Genomic DNA, 12,386 nt, shown 5'->3' with positions numbered 1-12,386 from the left:
AAACATAAATTAAGCAATGTTTTTGATTCAGTAAACTTGTTCCTCCGTAGATCAGAGCAAGTATTAGTGAAGGTCAGTGACCCATCCCCAAGATTTGCTTTGATGAAACTCATAGGAATTTTAGATCAGAGCACACTTCAAATTATTTGACCTGGAAATTAACCCTTTACATATTTTTAAGTGATTTTAACAAATTGCTAGGAGCTTTTCTGTTTGTGATTCAATGGTTTAACAGCATATTAATGAAATTACTTATTAATCAAAGCACCAATTCAGTAACTTACAAATACTTCTCCTGAATAAGGATCTCCAAACTGAGCAAAGTCCAACATCACTGGGGGTCCTGGTGGATGACAAGCTGCCCATGAGCCAACAGTGTGTCCTGGTGGCTAACAGGGCCAATGGGATCTTGGGGGGCATCAAAAGGAGTGTGGCCAGTAGGTCAAAGGAGGGGATCCTCCCCCTCTACTCTGCCCTGGTCAGGCCCCACCTGGAGTGTTGTGTCCAGTTCTGAGCTCCCTGGGATAAAAAAAGACAGGGATCTCCTGGAGAGAGTCCAGAGGAGGCTACAGAGATGAAGGGCCTGGAGCATCTCCCCTGTGAGGAAAGGCTGAGTGAGCTGAGGCTGTTCAGCCTGGAGAAAAGAAGCCTGAGAGGGGATCTGATCAATGGGTATCAATAGCTGAAGGGTGGGACACAGGGGGACATGGGCAGCCCCTTCTCAGTGTCTGTGGGGACAGGACAAGGGGCAATGGCCTCAAGTTGCAGCACAGGGAGTTCCACCCCAATCTGGGGAAGAACTTCTTCCCAGTGAGGGCGAGGTAGCCCTGGGACAGGCTGCCCAGGGGGTGTGGAATCTCCTTCTCTGGAGAGATTCCAGCCCTGTCTGGACACCGACCTGTGTGCCCTGTCCTAGGGACCCTGCTTTGGCAGGGGGTTGGACCCCATGGGCTCTGGAGGAACCTTCCAACCCCTACAGTTCTGTGATTCTGTGATCACTAGAAAAGGATTTCAGGCAATTTTTATTATTCAGAAGGTATCAGGGTTAAATTATGGTCTGAAAGAGAAAATAAACACCTTTTGAGAGAAAACCACCTTTCTCTCAATGTCACTGACCTACCCGAGAGCTAAGTTCAGGGCTCCCCGATTCATCTTAGTGCTCAGTCCCACACTGTACAAACACCTTGTGGAAAAAGCTTTCTGTACAGGTTTTTTTTTTTTTTTCAAGAAAAGCCCTGCATTATAACTTACATCCCTTCAAGTGACTTCAACTGTGCTCTCTGCACATTAAAAATGTTAAATTCTGGGCAAATCAGAACAAATATATTCCTTGCTCAGATCCTTTCACCTCAAGCAAGATCAAGTAATTGGTACAAGAACTTCATGGGTTTTTAGAGGAAAATCAAGGGAATTAACATCTTTCAAGCAGCGTAATAGCTCTACAGTTTATGTTAAAGTAAATCATCTGAGTAATGAATTTAATTCCTCAGAGTAACTTTCCAGAAAAATCAAAACTAACACATTTTAATGAAGAATGAAAGAATTTTTCACTGCAGAAGTCTGCAAAATATTTGAGTATTTTTAATAGAAAAGCAAAAGTGAGCTGAGACAATCCCAAAGCATGTTTAACAGCCACGTGCTACCCAAGTACAGACAGCAACAAAGCAGTGGCAGTGTGGAAGGGAACTGGTTCTCTTCACTTTGACAGAACAGAAGATGGATACCTCAAGGAAAAAATACACCCAAGACAGACCTCAGAATCTCCAATTCCACCAAAATGATGTTTCAAGTCCTGCTAAGCAGGAAAAAGCAGCTTTTTAATTGGCTTAAATGGCTTTATTGAAATGACACACACAACAGCAGTATTTGTAGATGGGATGTGACTGGGAGAAACGGGATTCTCTAACCAGAACAGAAGTCCTGAGGCTTAAACAGATCCAATTGCAGCATGAATCCATCAAGGCTCATCGTTAGCCTGGCACTGACTGATGTCTCTGCTGGTAACCAAGTGTTCCAAGCAGTGGCAGTTAAAACAATAACCGAAGTCTCCTTGCCTCCCCCACCACCTCCCACTTCCAGGCATTGAAGCAATTGTTTAGCAAGCCCATACTAATCAGGAGCTAATTAAATAACTAAAATTGTTTCAGCATTCATCATTTTCTTCCCATGAAGAATCACTTTTCTAGATCTTTATGGCCTTATCCGCATGGCTTGGACACGTGAAGGTCTGAGCTTACCCACACTGTGCTGCCAGCGCTGGGGCAGGAAGGCACCCACCATGCTGGGACCTGTGCCATCCTCATCACCACAACAAAAGCCAACACTGTCACCTCCAGCACCAACAACCTGAGCTGCTTCTCCACTCCTACAAGCCCAGGGACCAAGCACTGCAGAGCCCATCGCTGCCCCACACAAACACAGGAGTCCCACCTTCCTGTTGAACCTGGCATGATCCCACTGGAGAGGGCACCTCAAGATCTTCATCCCTTACTGCAGCCACCCTTCTCCCTTGGTCCCTTTCCAATTGCTTTGTCCTTCACAGGGATTTGATGTCAGAATATCAGGAGGGAAACACTCTGAGCAGTAACTTTGATGGTTCCCTCAGAACTCACTCTTCCTTTAAGGAATACTTTTTTCTTCCCCACCCCCCCCACCCCGCCCCCCCCCATTCCAACCAGAAGTCCAGCAAAGTCCAGCAACCCAAACTAAAAGCCAGGGCAAAGTTTGCTCATTAAACAGTTTCACTGGCCCCAGCAGCCCCAGGACAGAGCATACCACTAGGTCCTTCAGGGCAGAGACAGCATCTCCCCAGCAGCCAGCTCCCCCACCTCACTCCCAGAAGGATGTCAGCACACAAAGCGTGAGAGCTTCTGCCTCACTGTTTCTTCACTGACCACCCCACCAAGTGTTTAAAACAAGCACACATGGATAAGCCCTCACTTGTTTTCTGTGGTGTGGAGACCCCAACAGAGCACGCACACACACACACAGGAGTCGCAGCTGCTGCAGCAGCCGGTGTACAGTACCTCTTGATGCAGCCTCCCCGCATCCGAATACAGCCTCCTGCTCCTGTCTGCGTCCATCCATCCCCTGGTGACCGACGGGAAAACCCCAAGCAATACTAAAGACAACCAAAAGCTTCTTGATTTCATCATTTCACACCTGTTGAAAACAAGAGAACAGTCGTAAAGCAATCATCTCACACCAAAACCCAGCTCAGATACAACAGCATGGCAGAAGCTTCGGCTGACGGTGCCTCTCCACACCAGGTCAGTGCTGATGGGACACTGCAGCCCCCACAAACACCCAGCAAAACCCCTATGTTCCCTTTTCACACCCATCTGTGTATTTATGAGCTATTGCTGTGAAACAGCTCGTGTGGTGACCAGACACTGGAGGAGAAACATCATGAATTGGGAACTAAGGAAGAATGCAAGGAGCCTTCAGTGAGAACACAACCATGGACAGGATTTCACAGCCCGGGCAGAAGGATGCAGATACACTAGCAAGAAATGAGGCCAAACTAGGTAATGAAGAAAAAAAGCCACTGGGATTAACCCACCCCATGCATGCTTAAAGGAAAGCAAGGTTTATGGAAAAGGACAGTCAAAGAACAGAGACCACCACAGACCCTCACAGGAGGCCCTCAGAGACCCGAAGGCACTCATGTAATGAATATGTAAATATTATTAGTTCCAGGAAATGAAATTAAAATGCATGTACTGGGATGATACAAGCTTTTTCTCTCCCAAGTGAGGGTACACACATTAGGTTAGAGTGATACCCTGCACACCCAGTGCTGCGATAACAAATGCCTGCTTTCTAAAACTCCAAAACTCAGATAGGTTCTTGACCAACTCTTCCAGTCACACTACCACAGGCAAAACCAAACCACATCAAGCACAACACGATGGTACTGCAGAACCCAGCAAGTGACTTGGTCCCATCTCTGGACAACCCACCAGCACCACGTCACTCACGGTCCAGGACACACACCCATACCCTCAGACCTTCAGGCCAGCCCAGTTTCTGCAGCGTGGCAGAAATATCATCATTCTCCTCAGGTTCAGAGGACAATGCTGCAGGAGACCAGCAAGATGCCAGTGAGGACCTTCTACCACAAGAGCAACCACCTGGAGCAGAAGTTCTTGTCTCACATGGGGTTTTTTAATTAATGTGGAAGAAAACAGAGTGCAGTTACTTGGACACCAGTCAGGCTGAGCTACCACGCGTTGCACACACGCATGGCCCCGCACTGATGCCCTGGCAGCTCAGCCTGGCAAGCTCCATACTTCATCCCAACTTTTGGGGGGAACCGGACAAGCAGATCGTGTCATTACTGCTCACATTGAAAATACCAAAGGCATCTCCAGGCCTGGCACCATTTCCATGGCAGCTGAGGGAAGTGCTGACCTTTCACAGCAGCTGCAGAGGATGCTATGGCAGACCTATAACGAAGCATAATGGCCACTTAATGAGGCAAGCGATGGCATTTCTATAGCATGCAAGTGACAGCCTGCTGCTCCGGCTGAACAACACACATTAACAAGGCGAGGTACCTGCTAAGGGCACAACTAAGCCCTGCTGAATCAAGTCACCATGACATACCTTGCCTTGACAGGACTCATTTAGCAGCATTCCCACACCACGTATTTGCTGCAGGGTGTATCCAAGCCTTGGTGCATCACTATTAATTCTGGAGCCACGACCATTTACACCAGCGCTGACTTGGGCTTGGCCATTTGATCTGCCCAAAAACCCGCTGTCAACGGGAGAGCACAGAGCCTACAGCCACCACACACCAGGCAGCTCAAGCATCACTTCTCCTTGCTAATGTAAACACCCTGAATTGAGAGCACTCAGGATGAAATCAACATTTATTAGGCTTTCTAAATTCCAATTAGAAGCCTCAGATGTGATGTTACCGGGGCTACAGATAAATGTTTAATAAGCCAAAGTCACTATATCAATAAGCGACAAGTACATTGTTACATTATGAATCGCTCCTGCACAGCAATCCTCTTTCCCACAGTTTTTATAGAGGTATTTTGTATGCTCAGCTGATGCCATCCCTGCAAACACAACTACTTCACTTCACAGTTCTGGAGACCTCTGACTCATATGCTGCTTGAAATTACCATCCTAGAGCAAATCAGGGGACTGGCTAGTTTGATGTATATTCAGTAAATAAGGAACCACTGGGAAGCACGACAGTGTTTGGATTAGGATGCCTACAACAGTGATGAAGCTGAAAGGGCAGCCTCCACCTGCTACAAACTACAGTCGTGTTATAAATGGAATTTGTAGAGCATCTTTCTCCAGTCAGTTTAGAAATCACTTATTTTTATTGCATACTGACTGACAGTACACTAATTGCTCTCACTCATAATAAGAGGAGGACACACTAATACACATCATATATCCAAATAGCCTAAAGCAAGCAACAAATATGCACCATAAATATCGAGTGAGGGTTGACTCTGAAGCCATACAGCATTTTCACATTACTTGGCACCCTACACCACAGCTCAGCATCGCTTTACCCTGAGGTAAGCGGAAGGCTCCTTGCAGAATCCAGTCTACAGCTGCACCACGCAACAAGGCAACTGGATTGGGGTCCAAAGTTCCCCAAAGTCAACAAATACAATTCGAAGTCACTGAACAGATCTGCACTACCAGCGTAAACTCAGACAAGTGTCACTACCAGCCTCCTTCCCTCACTTGAGCAAGGGGCAGATTCATACGACATGAGCCTGTACAGACACCACCAGCTAGATAAACCACAGCTCACACAGAGAAATGGCTGCATGGAACAAGCAATTTACTCAAATAGAAAAAAGGTGAGCAGCATTTGTGGCTAAACACTAGAAGATTCCCAAGAGCTGAGGGTGGAGGGGGGGCATCTATCTCACACCTGGGCTCAGCAGCACCTGTGAGCAGAGACAGTCTGATCTACCCTGTAAGGCAGAAATCAGCAATTGCAATGCAGACACTAGAAGCAAAACAGCCTATTTCCAAGCTAAGACGGCCCCGATATTAAGGCAGGTACTAAACAAAGCCTGAAAAAGTTTACCTTAAAGGATGCAGTTTCTTCCTCCAGCATCACAGCTCCCTTGCAGCTGGCACTGCCTTGCCAAAGGGGCACTGCCACAAGCACTGCGATGCCACTGGAAGAAGCTCAGACAACAGCTCACTTGAACACACAAGTGCTGCTGTGACAACAGCAGCCACAGAACACAAGCCCATCCTGAGCCCAGGCACCGACACACAGCCAGGGAGTCTCAGCAAGCAGGGAAACTGGTGCAGCACCTCGCAATGAAGAGGACAAGCAGCGAGCCAAAGACACAAGCACAGGTTGTAGGGCACAGGTTTTAGAGCTGCTCAAGCAAAAAGGGTCACCTTGAGAAACAAAGCCAACTAATGACACCAGCCCTTTCCATGGAGGACAACACAGATTGTTTGAAGTACTATGTGCCATGCAGGGGAAGCAGCTGAACAGCCAGACTGCCGCAGAGATCCCACAACTTTCTCCTCCACAACACGGATGCTTTAAGAATTCAATTACTGTGACTGTAATAAGATTAAAGCATTTGCCCAAAAAACCCCAACAGTTACCAGTTTTGGTTTCAGGGCTATTTAAACTGCAGCTTATTTCTTTAGCATTGAGAAATTAATAGTTCGCAATCACTTCTAATAATTTCCAACGGGCTTCACATTAGGAAGGAGGAGGTTGAACTTAATCACCTGAAGTTATAGTGTTGCTACAGCAAAAGGACCAAAGCATTACCTCCATATAAACTGGCTCTGTTATCACCAGATAAGAATCCTGTCCTCAGTTCCTCTGCCATCAACTATCCCAGTTGCTTCAGCCTTATCTAAACAGCATTTCTATTGCCTGAAAAATAATTTCTAGGTCCATAATCCCTTGTTGAGTGCTACAAAATTAAGCTACAAAATTAAGGGGGAAATCCGTTCTAAGATAACCTTTTAGCAATGCTTAACAAAGGCAAATAACCGTTCCTACAGCATCTCAGATAAATACTTCAAGTTTTCATGCATTGAGAACTCACTGGAACGAGCTCCGATGTTTAGGTACAGACCAGGCATCTCATTTGGGCAAACACACAGGTACCAATATTTAGTCTGTAAATCCCCCAAGGCGTTTCCGTGCTTCCCAGAAAAAATCCGGGGAGCATCATCACCCCAGCGGGGATGTAGCACTGCCAAGGAACTCCTGGACCTCACACACAAGAGGCTCCAACCTTTGCTTCCGAGGCTGCCTCCGCGACACTGGAGCAACGCCCAGCCACGGGCTTACTCCGAGGTTACGCTCGGGGGAGCCCCGGACCACCCGTCCCACCGCCAGCCCAGCGCACAGCCGGTTATCCCCACCACCCAGGAGCGTTTCGGAGAAGTTGGGGAGGAAGCCCAGGAGCTCCTAGAAAACCATCGCTCCTGCCGCAAGCTCAACCCCGCGGGCTGCGGGCGGAGGCTAGAAAGGTCGCCCGGGGCTCGGGTGGGGAAGCGGGGGGGCTCCTACCTCGCTCGTTACCGGCGCCCGCCCCGGGAAGCGCCCGGCCGCGGGCAGCGGGGCCGGAGGCGGCGGGGCCCGTCGGGGCGCTCCGCGGGGATGGCCGCCGGCACCACGGCGCCACCCGGGGGCCGCGGGGGGAAGCGCCGGCTCCCTTCGCAACCGCGGCGGGACGCGCCCCCGGCCCCCGCCGACGGCCCCGAAGCCGCGGCACGGGAGGAACCCGGAGCCGGGAGGAACCAGGGGGGAAGGAGCCGCGTCTGCCCCGCGGGCGGCACTTCCACCGCTCGCTCTCCGCGCTCCGGAACGCGGGGCTGGGGAGGGGGTAACAACCCTCCGAGCCCGTTCCACCCCGCCGGCGGCTCCCACCTGTTACCGCGCCCAGGCGGGGGGTCCGCGGAGGGCGGCGGCAGCATCCGGAGGGCTGCCTAGCCCCGAGCGAGCGCGCCCCGCGGAGCGGACGGCAGCAGCGGCGAGAGGCGCGGCGCCCGCGGGCTCTCTCCCCCTCAGCCCGGGCGGGGACGGCGTCGCTCCGCAGGGCGCGGGAACCTCGCGGGGCAGGGCGGTGCGCAAAGCCGCTGCGGGGCGCTCCCCCGCGGCACTCACCTGGGAGGGAAGCGGGGCGGCGGGGCGCGGCTGCCCGGGACGGGAGCGGCGGCGGCCGAGGACGCGGCGCGGGCCGGGCCGGCCCTATTTCTGCTCTCTGGGCCGGAGCCGCCTGACGTCAGCGCCGCATTTGCATATTCCACCCAATCGCCGGCACCTGTGCGGGCACGCGGGACCGCCCCCTCGGGGCACGCGGCGGGAGGGGGCCGTCGGGGCGCCGCGGGGCGGGGGCAGCGCGGGGAGCGGCGGGGGGAGCGGGCAGCGGGGCACCAGCTCCTTTCCCTTCCGCTCCCCTCCCCTGGCGGCACCGACTGCCGGGTGCGGGGTTGCGAGAGGGGCTGGGGGGACTGCTTGGACACCCTACCCCGCCGGGAGCCTGAGGCCGTCGGTGGGCTAAAGACCCGGGGGTACCCCCTTGGGGTGCGCAGTACCTCGGGGTGCTGCTGCCGATCCCCCCCCCCCTTCCCGGCAACCCCAGCGTCCGTCCCCGGGAGAGCCGCTCAGAGCAGTGCGGGACCCAGGCTCATCTGGGGCCGGGCGAGAGGCGACCACCGACCCCTCGCGATGTGTCTCTAAAACTGGGGTGTCCTTGTGGGGCACCGAATTTCGCCCGGTGGGACCCTGTAACCCCCCCACGACCGTGCACGGCAACCGCGCAGCGCAGAACACGCAGCTTGCAAAGCGCTCCTTCTTTCCCCACGGACCCCTGGCTCCACAGGAAGGCAAACACACCGCTGCCCATCCATTCTCCTGTGCAGCATCACGTCTGCATCCAAAAACACAATCAAAATAAAGTAAAATACCATTTCCCCATTTTTTTTTTTAAAAAGGGATGTTTCCAGGAAGGGAGGGCACAAGGGGACTGCAGAAGCGAAGAGGATTTTTGGGGGGGTCCTTGATTGCAGAGGCAGGAGGTGAGCAGTCTAAAAGCCCTTATAAAACACACTGGGTTTTGTGTTTCTTCCCTATAAAGACTCTTAACAGCTGGATCCCGATGAATTAAATGGGATTTGACATTGGCTTCGGCGTGAAAAGGATGGGACCCATCAGATGAGGGCTTAGAAAGACACAGAAACCACGTCCAGTCCAGAAGAAAAGCCATGCCATGAAGTTACAATCGAGATTTTTCTTTGCCAGGAGCACCAAGTGATCAGACAGGTGGTTTTTTCCATGATTTTTCACACCTTTGGGTCCAGCCTGTTAAATGCAGCACCTCCAAAATACTTCCAGTGTATTAAGAAAATGTAAAAAAAAAATGAGCTTATTCTAGCCAAACGGCTTGTAGAGACTGTTTTAGGAAGGCAACGATCTTGAAATTGCTGATTTAAGGTTTGGATTAAAAAGAAATCACAAATGTAATAAACCGGGGAGTATCCAGGGTGAATTGTGGGTGGGTAATATAAGGGAGGGCTCTGCAGTGTCTTGACAGAAGAAATGAGTGCATATTTCACAGCTGGCCTGTAGGTTTAAGAGGTCTGAGGCTTTAAAAAAATGAAATAAAATAAAGCTGAAATCTAATCAGAGACAAATAGGTTATTTTCAGTGAGATCTTTCTCCTGAGAGAAAAAAATTGGAGATGGTATCGGCGGAGACAACTCTTCCCCATTTCCTGAGGTGAAGGAAGAAAAGTCTGCCCGCTTACCAACATCACTTACGCTATGAGAAGATGTTTGTGCTGTCAATTTAGCCATTTCTCTGTCTCTCTTGAAGGCAGACACAAGCACGACGTGTGCATTAGCAGACATCTGAGGTACCCGCACAGCCCCTATTTATTTATACCCACGCCTGCTTGGGGATGCAGAGTCGGGAGGCGACCGTGTTCCGCCGCCACCGCCAGCTTGCAGAGGTGATGCTCGCGACTGCATTTGTAGCAGTCGGCATATTTTCCTCGCTTTACACCGTCTGATGCAGGCTGAAGTGCCCAGGCTGGACTTGCTGTGCTTCTGCCAAGACAAAGCTCGGCATGGCAGTGCTGGAAGGCTGCTGCGACCTCTTCATGTCATCAGCTGAGGGGTCCCTGGTCCCGGCGTTGAGTCCCCGGGCTCACCTACCTGCAGCTGGGATCGCAGGGAGAGGGATGGCTAAACGAGGAGAGCACTTACCCTGCACAGAGGGTGCGTGGGGCGGTTGGGCTCACGTAAAGCGCCCGTCTGCTCCCCCATCAGTTATCAGATGCCAAAGGCGACCATGTTCCTAAGCCAGGTCTCCTGGATGCACACACCTCCTTTTCCCACCGTGAGCACAGTCAGGTACCAACAGTCATTTTAGCATCTTCTCTCGCACGCTTGGGTCCTATGTGATCCCCTGGTCTTTTGGTTGTGATGTGTTCCAACCTCCTGAGAATACCATTTATAAAAATCAATCAGCAAGCATCCCCTCCTCACCCCCTCACCCTCCATCCAACTCCACCCCCCTCCTCTTCAAACACCTTTTTAAAGGTCCTGAGACCTTCTAAAAGCCCTGTGGAAGCCTGGATGCATCCCAAGGGCAGTTTCTGAAAGGGAGCTGTGGGAGCTTTGCTGAGGGATGATGTCTGCTGTCCCCCCACCGTGCTGGTTCACCCACCTGCAAAGGCTGGGAGAAGCCAACAGCTCTGTTATAGAACTGGGGAAATAAACTGCTTGCTCCAGAGCAGGCTGGCAATGAAAAACTGATAAATTCCTCATCTAAAAGCCTGGGTGAGCTTGAAGCAAAATAATTGTTGCTTTCCTTTGAACTGGGAATTGGAGGGGCCCAAAAAACAGTGATTGGAGGCAGAAGGAAAAGATAAATGAACGATTTTAAAGACAGATTTGAGGAGAAGATTCCTATGCAGAAAAAGGGGGAAATCAAGTTTTCAAGTTTTTTTCTCTCAAAATACAGGATAACCAGTTTGCTGAAAGGGGAATTAAGCATCCTCTGCTCCTCTCAGTTTAAAAATAGATATTAAAACCAGAAAACAAGCAAGAAAGTAAAAAAAAAACAAAACCCCACCCTGGAAGTTTAGAGGGATGGAAGCTGCTGAAGTATGTTTCATGTAACAGAAGCAAACCCAAGGTCTGTGAAGAAGGAGAGAGACCTCCTGGGCCAGCCGCGGTCTCGCGTTCTTGGGTGAGAGGAGCTGGAAATGTGCAACTTGTTGTCAGCTTTGACTGATGCGACTTCAGGAAGTTGATGAGAAATTTTAAACAACAGATTGGCAAGGCAGAACTCCGTGTCACTGAAGATACGATAGCATTCGAGGGTGACCACGGCGGTTAGTTTAAGGGAAAGAGTTTTGAAGAACAGATGGTCTTCTCTTATTGGGCTTTTTTTTTGTTTTTAATTAAAAAACCCCTCCAAACAAACTCACAACACAACAGAGCGATGCACTAAGACTCCCTGATTTCTACCAGTAAAGGAATTAACTGGCAACCCTCTGAGCCTCCTGAAGTACTTCCAAAATCTTCCTCAGAAGGGGAGGAGAAGGGTTCATCTTCAAAAATTCAAACTTTGAATGACAGCGGATCACCCACCCACCCCTTGTCCAGTCCTGCTCTCTAAATGCAGTAATTAAACACGAGTTTTTAAAAGAACATTGTATTCACTGCAAGCAAGGAGCTGAGGAGGTAATAGGACAACAAGATTCATGCTCATCACTTTTAGTTATTTGAACCGAGAACCTAAATCAGACCTGATTAAAATAGGAACTCAAACCCAGATTCAACCAAAACTGGAGATATTAAACAAATACAGATGTGACAAGAGTCGTGATTCAATTATTAGGAGTCCATCTTTTAATTGCTCATTAAGATGACAGTGTGTATCTTTGCCTACATACATTTAGCAAAGCCTTTTCACTTTGACAGCGCATAAAATTACCCACGCCAACTGTATATCTCTTACTCTTTATGTCAACTTTAGAGTCGCTGGTTTTTCATTATCCTCTTGGCCACAAATTAATAAGGAGGAACAAATTTAATAGCAGCCTCAAACCTTTAGAGATTATCTCAGCCTTGTGTATCTGTGCCAGTTAAATTGCCATTTCTTTCTGCTTAAATTTAATGTGGTCATCTTGATACAAACACACACATATTTAACGCTGCTCTCAGGGCACAGTACTGGCACACCGAGGGGCTGCTCTGAAAAGCTGACGTGGAGCTCCAACTTGAACTTCTCCAACCTCATCACCCTCCCTTTAAGATGTGACAAATGGTCCTGGAGCACCTCCCCTACAAAGAGAGGCTGAAGGAACTGGGTTTGTTCAGCCTAGAGAAGAGAAAGCTGTGGG

General features: G+C 50.1%; 1 protein-coding gene and 1 pseudogene across 2 annotated transcripts in view; both read right to left on the bottom strand.

Moving 5' to 3' along the window:
- LOC311204219 (nischarin-like) overlaps positions 1–12,386 on the bottom strand; it is a 246,789-nt pseudogene that overhangs the window by 65,582 nt on the left and 168,821 nt on the right. The window lies entirely within an intron of this gene.
- The window catches only part of LOC311204224 (nischarin-like), a gene marked incomplete at both ends in the record, with an annotated part of 166,007 nt that continues 162,151 nt past the window's right edge, over positions 8,531–12,386 (bottom strand). Inside the window, one exon of the mRNA XM_084280678.1 lies at positions 8,531–8,903. Within this exon, the coding sequence (XP_084136804.1) occupies positions 8,531–8,903 (373 nt within the window). The remainder of the gene's footprint in view (positions 8,904–12,386) is intronic.

The sequence above is a fragment of the Gallinula chloropus genome (assembly GCF_964237585.1).
Source record: "Gallinula chloropus genome assembly, contig: HAP1_SCAFFOLD_40, whole genome shotgun sequence".
Taxonomy (NCBI): domain Eukaryota; kingdom Metazoa; phylum Chordata; class Aves; order Gruiformes; family Rallidae; genus Gallinula; species Gallinula chloropus.
The sequence above is the reverse complement of the archived record's forward strand: the minus strand, read 5'-3'. Positions and strand labels throughout refer to the sequence as shown.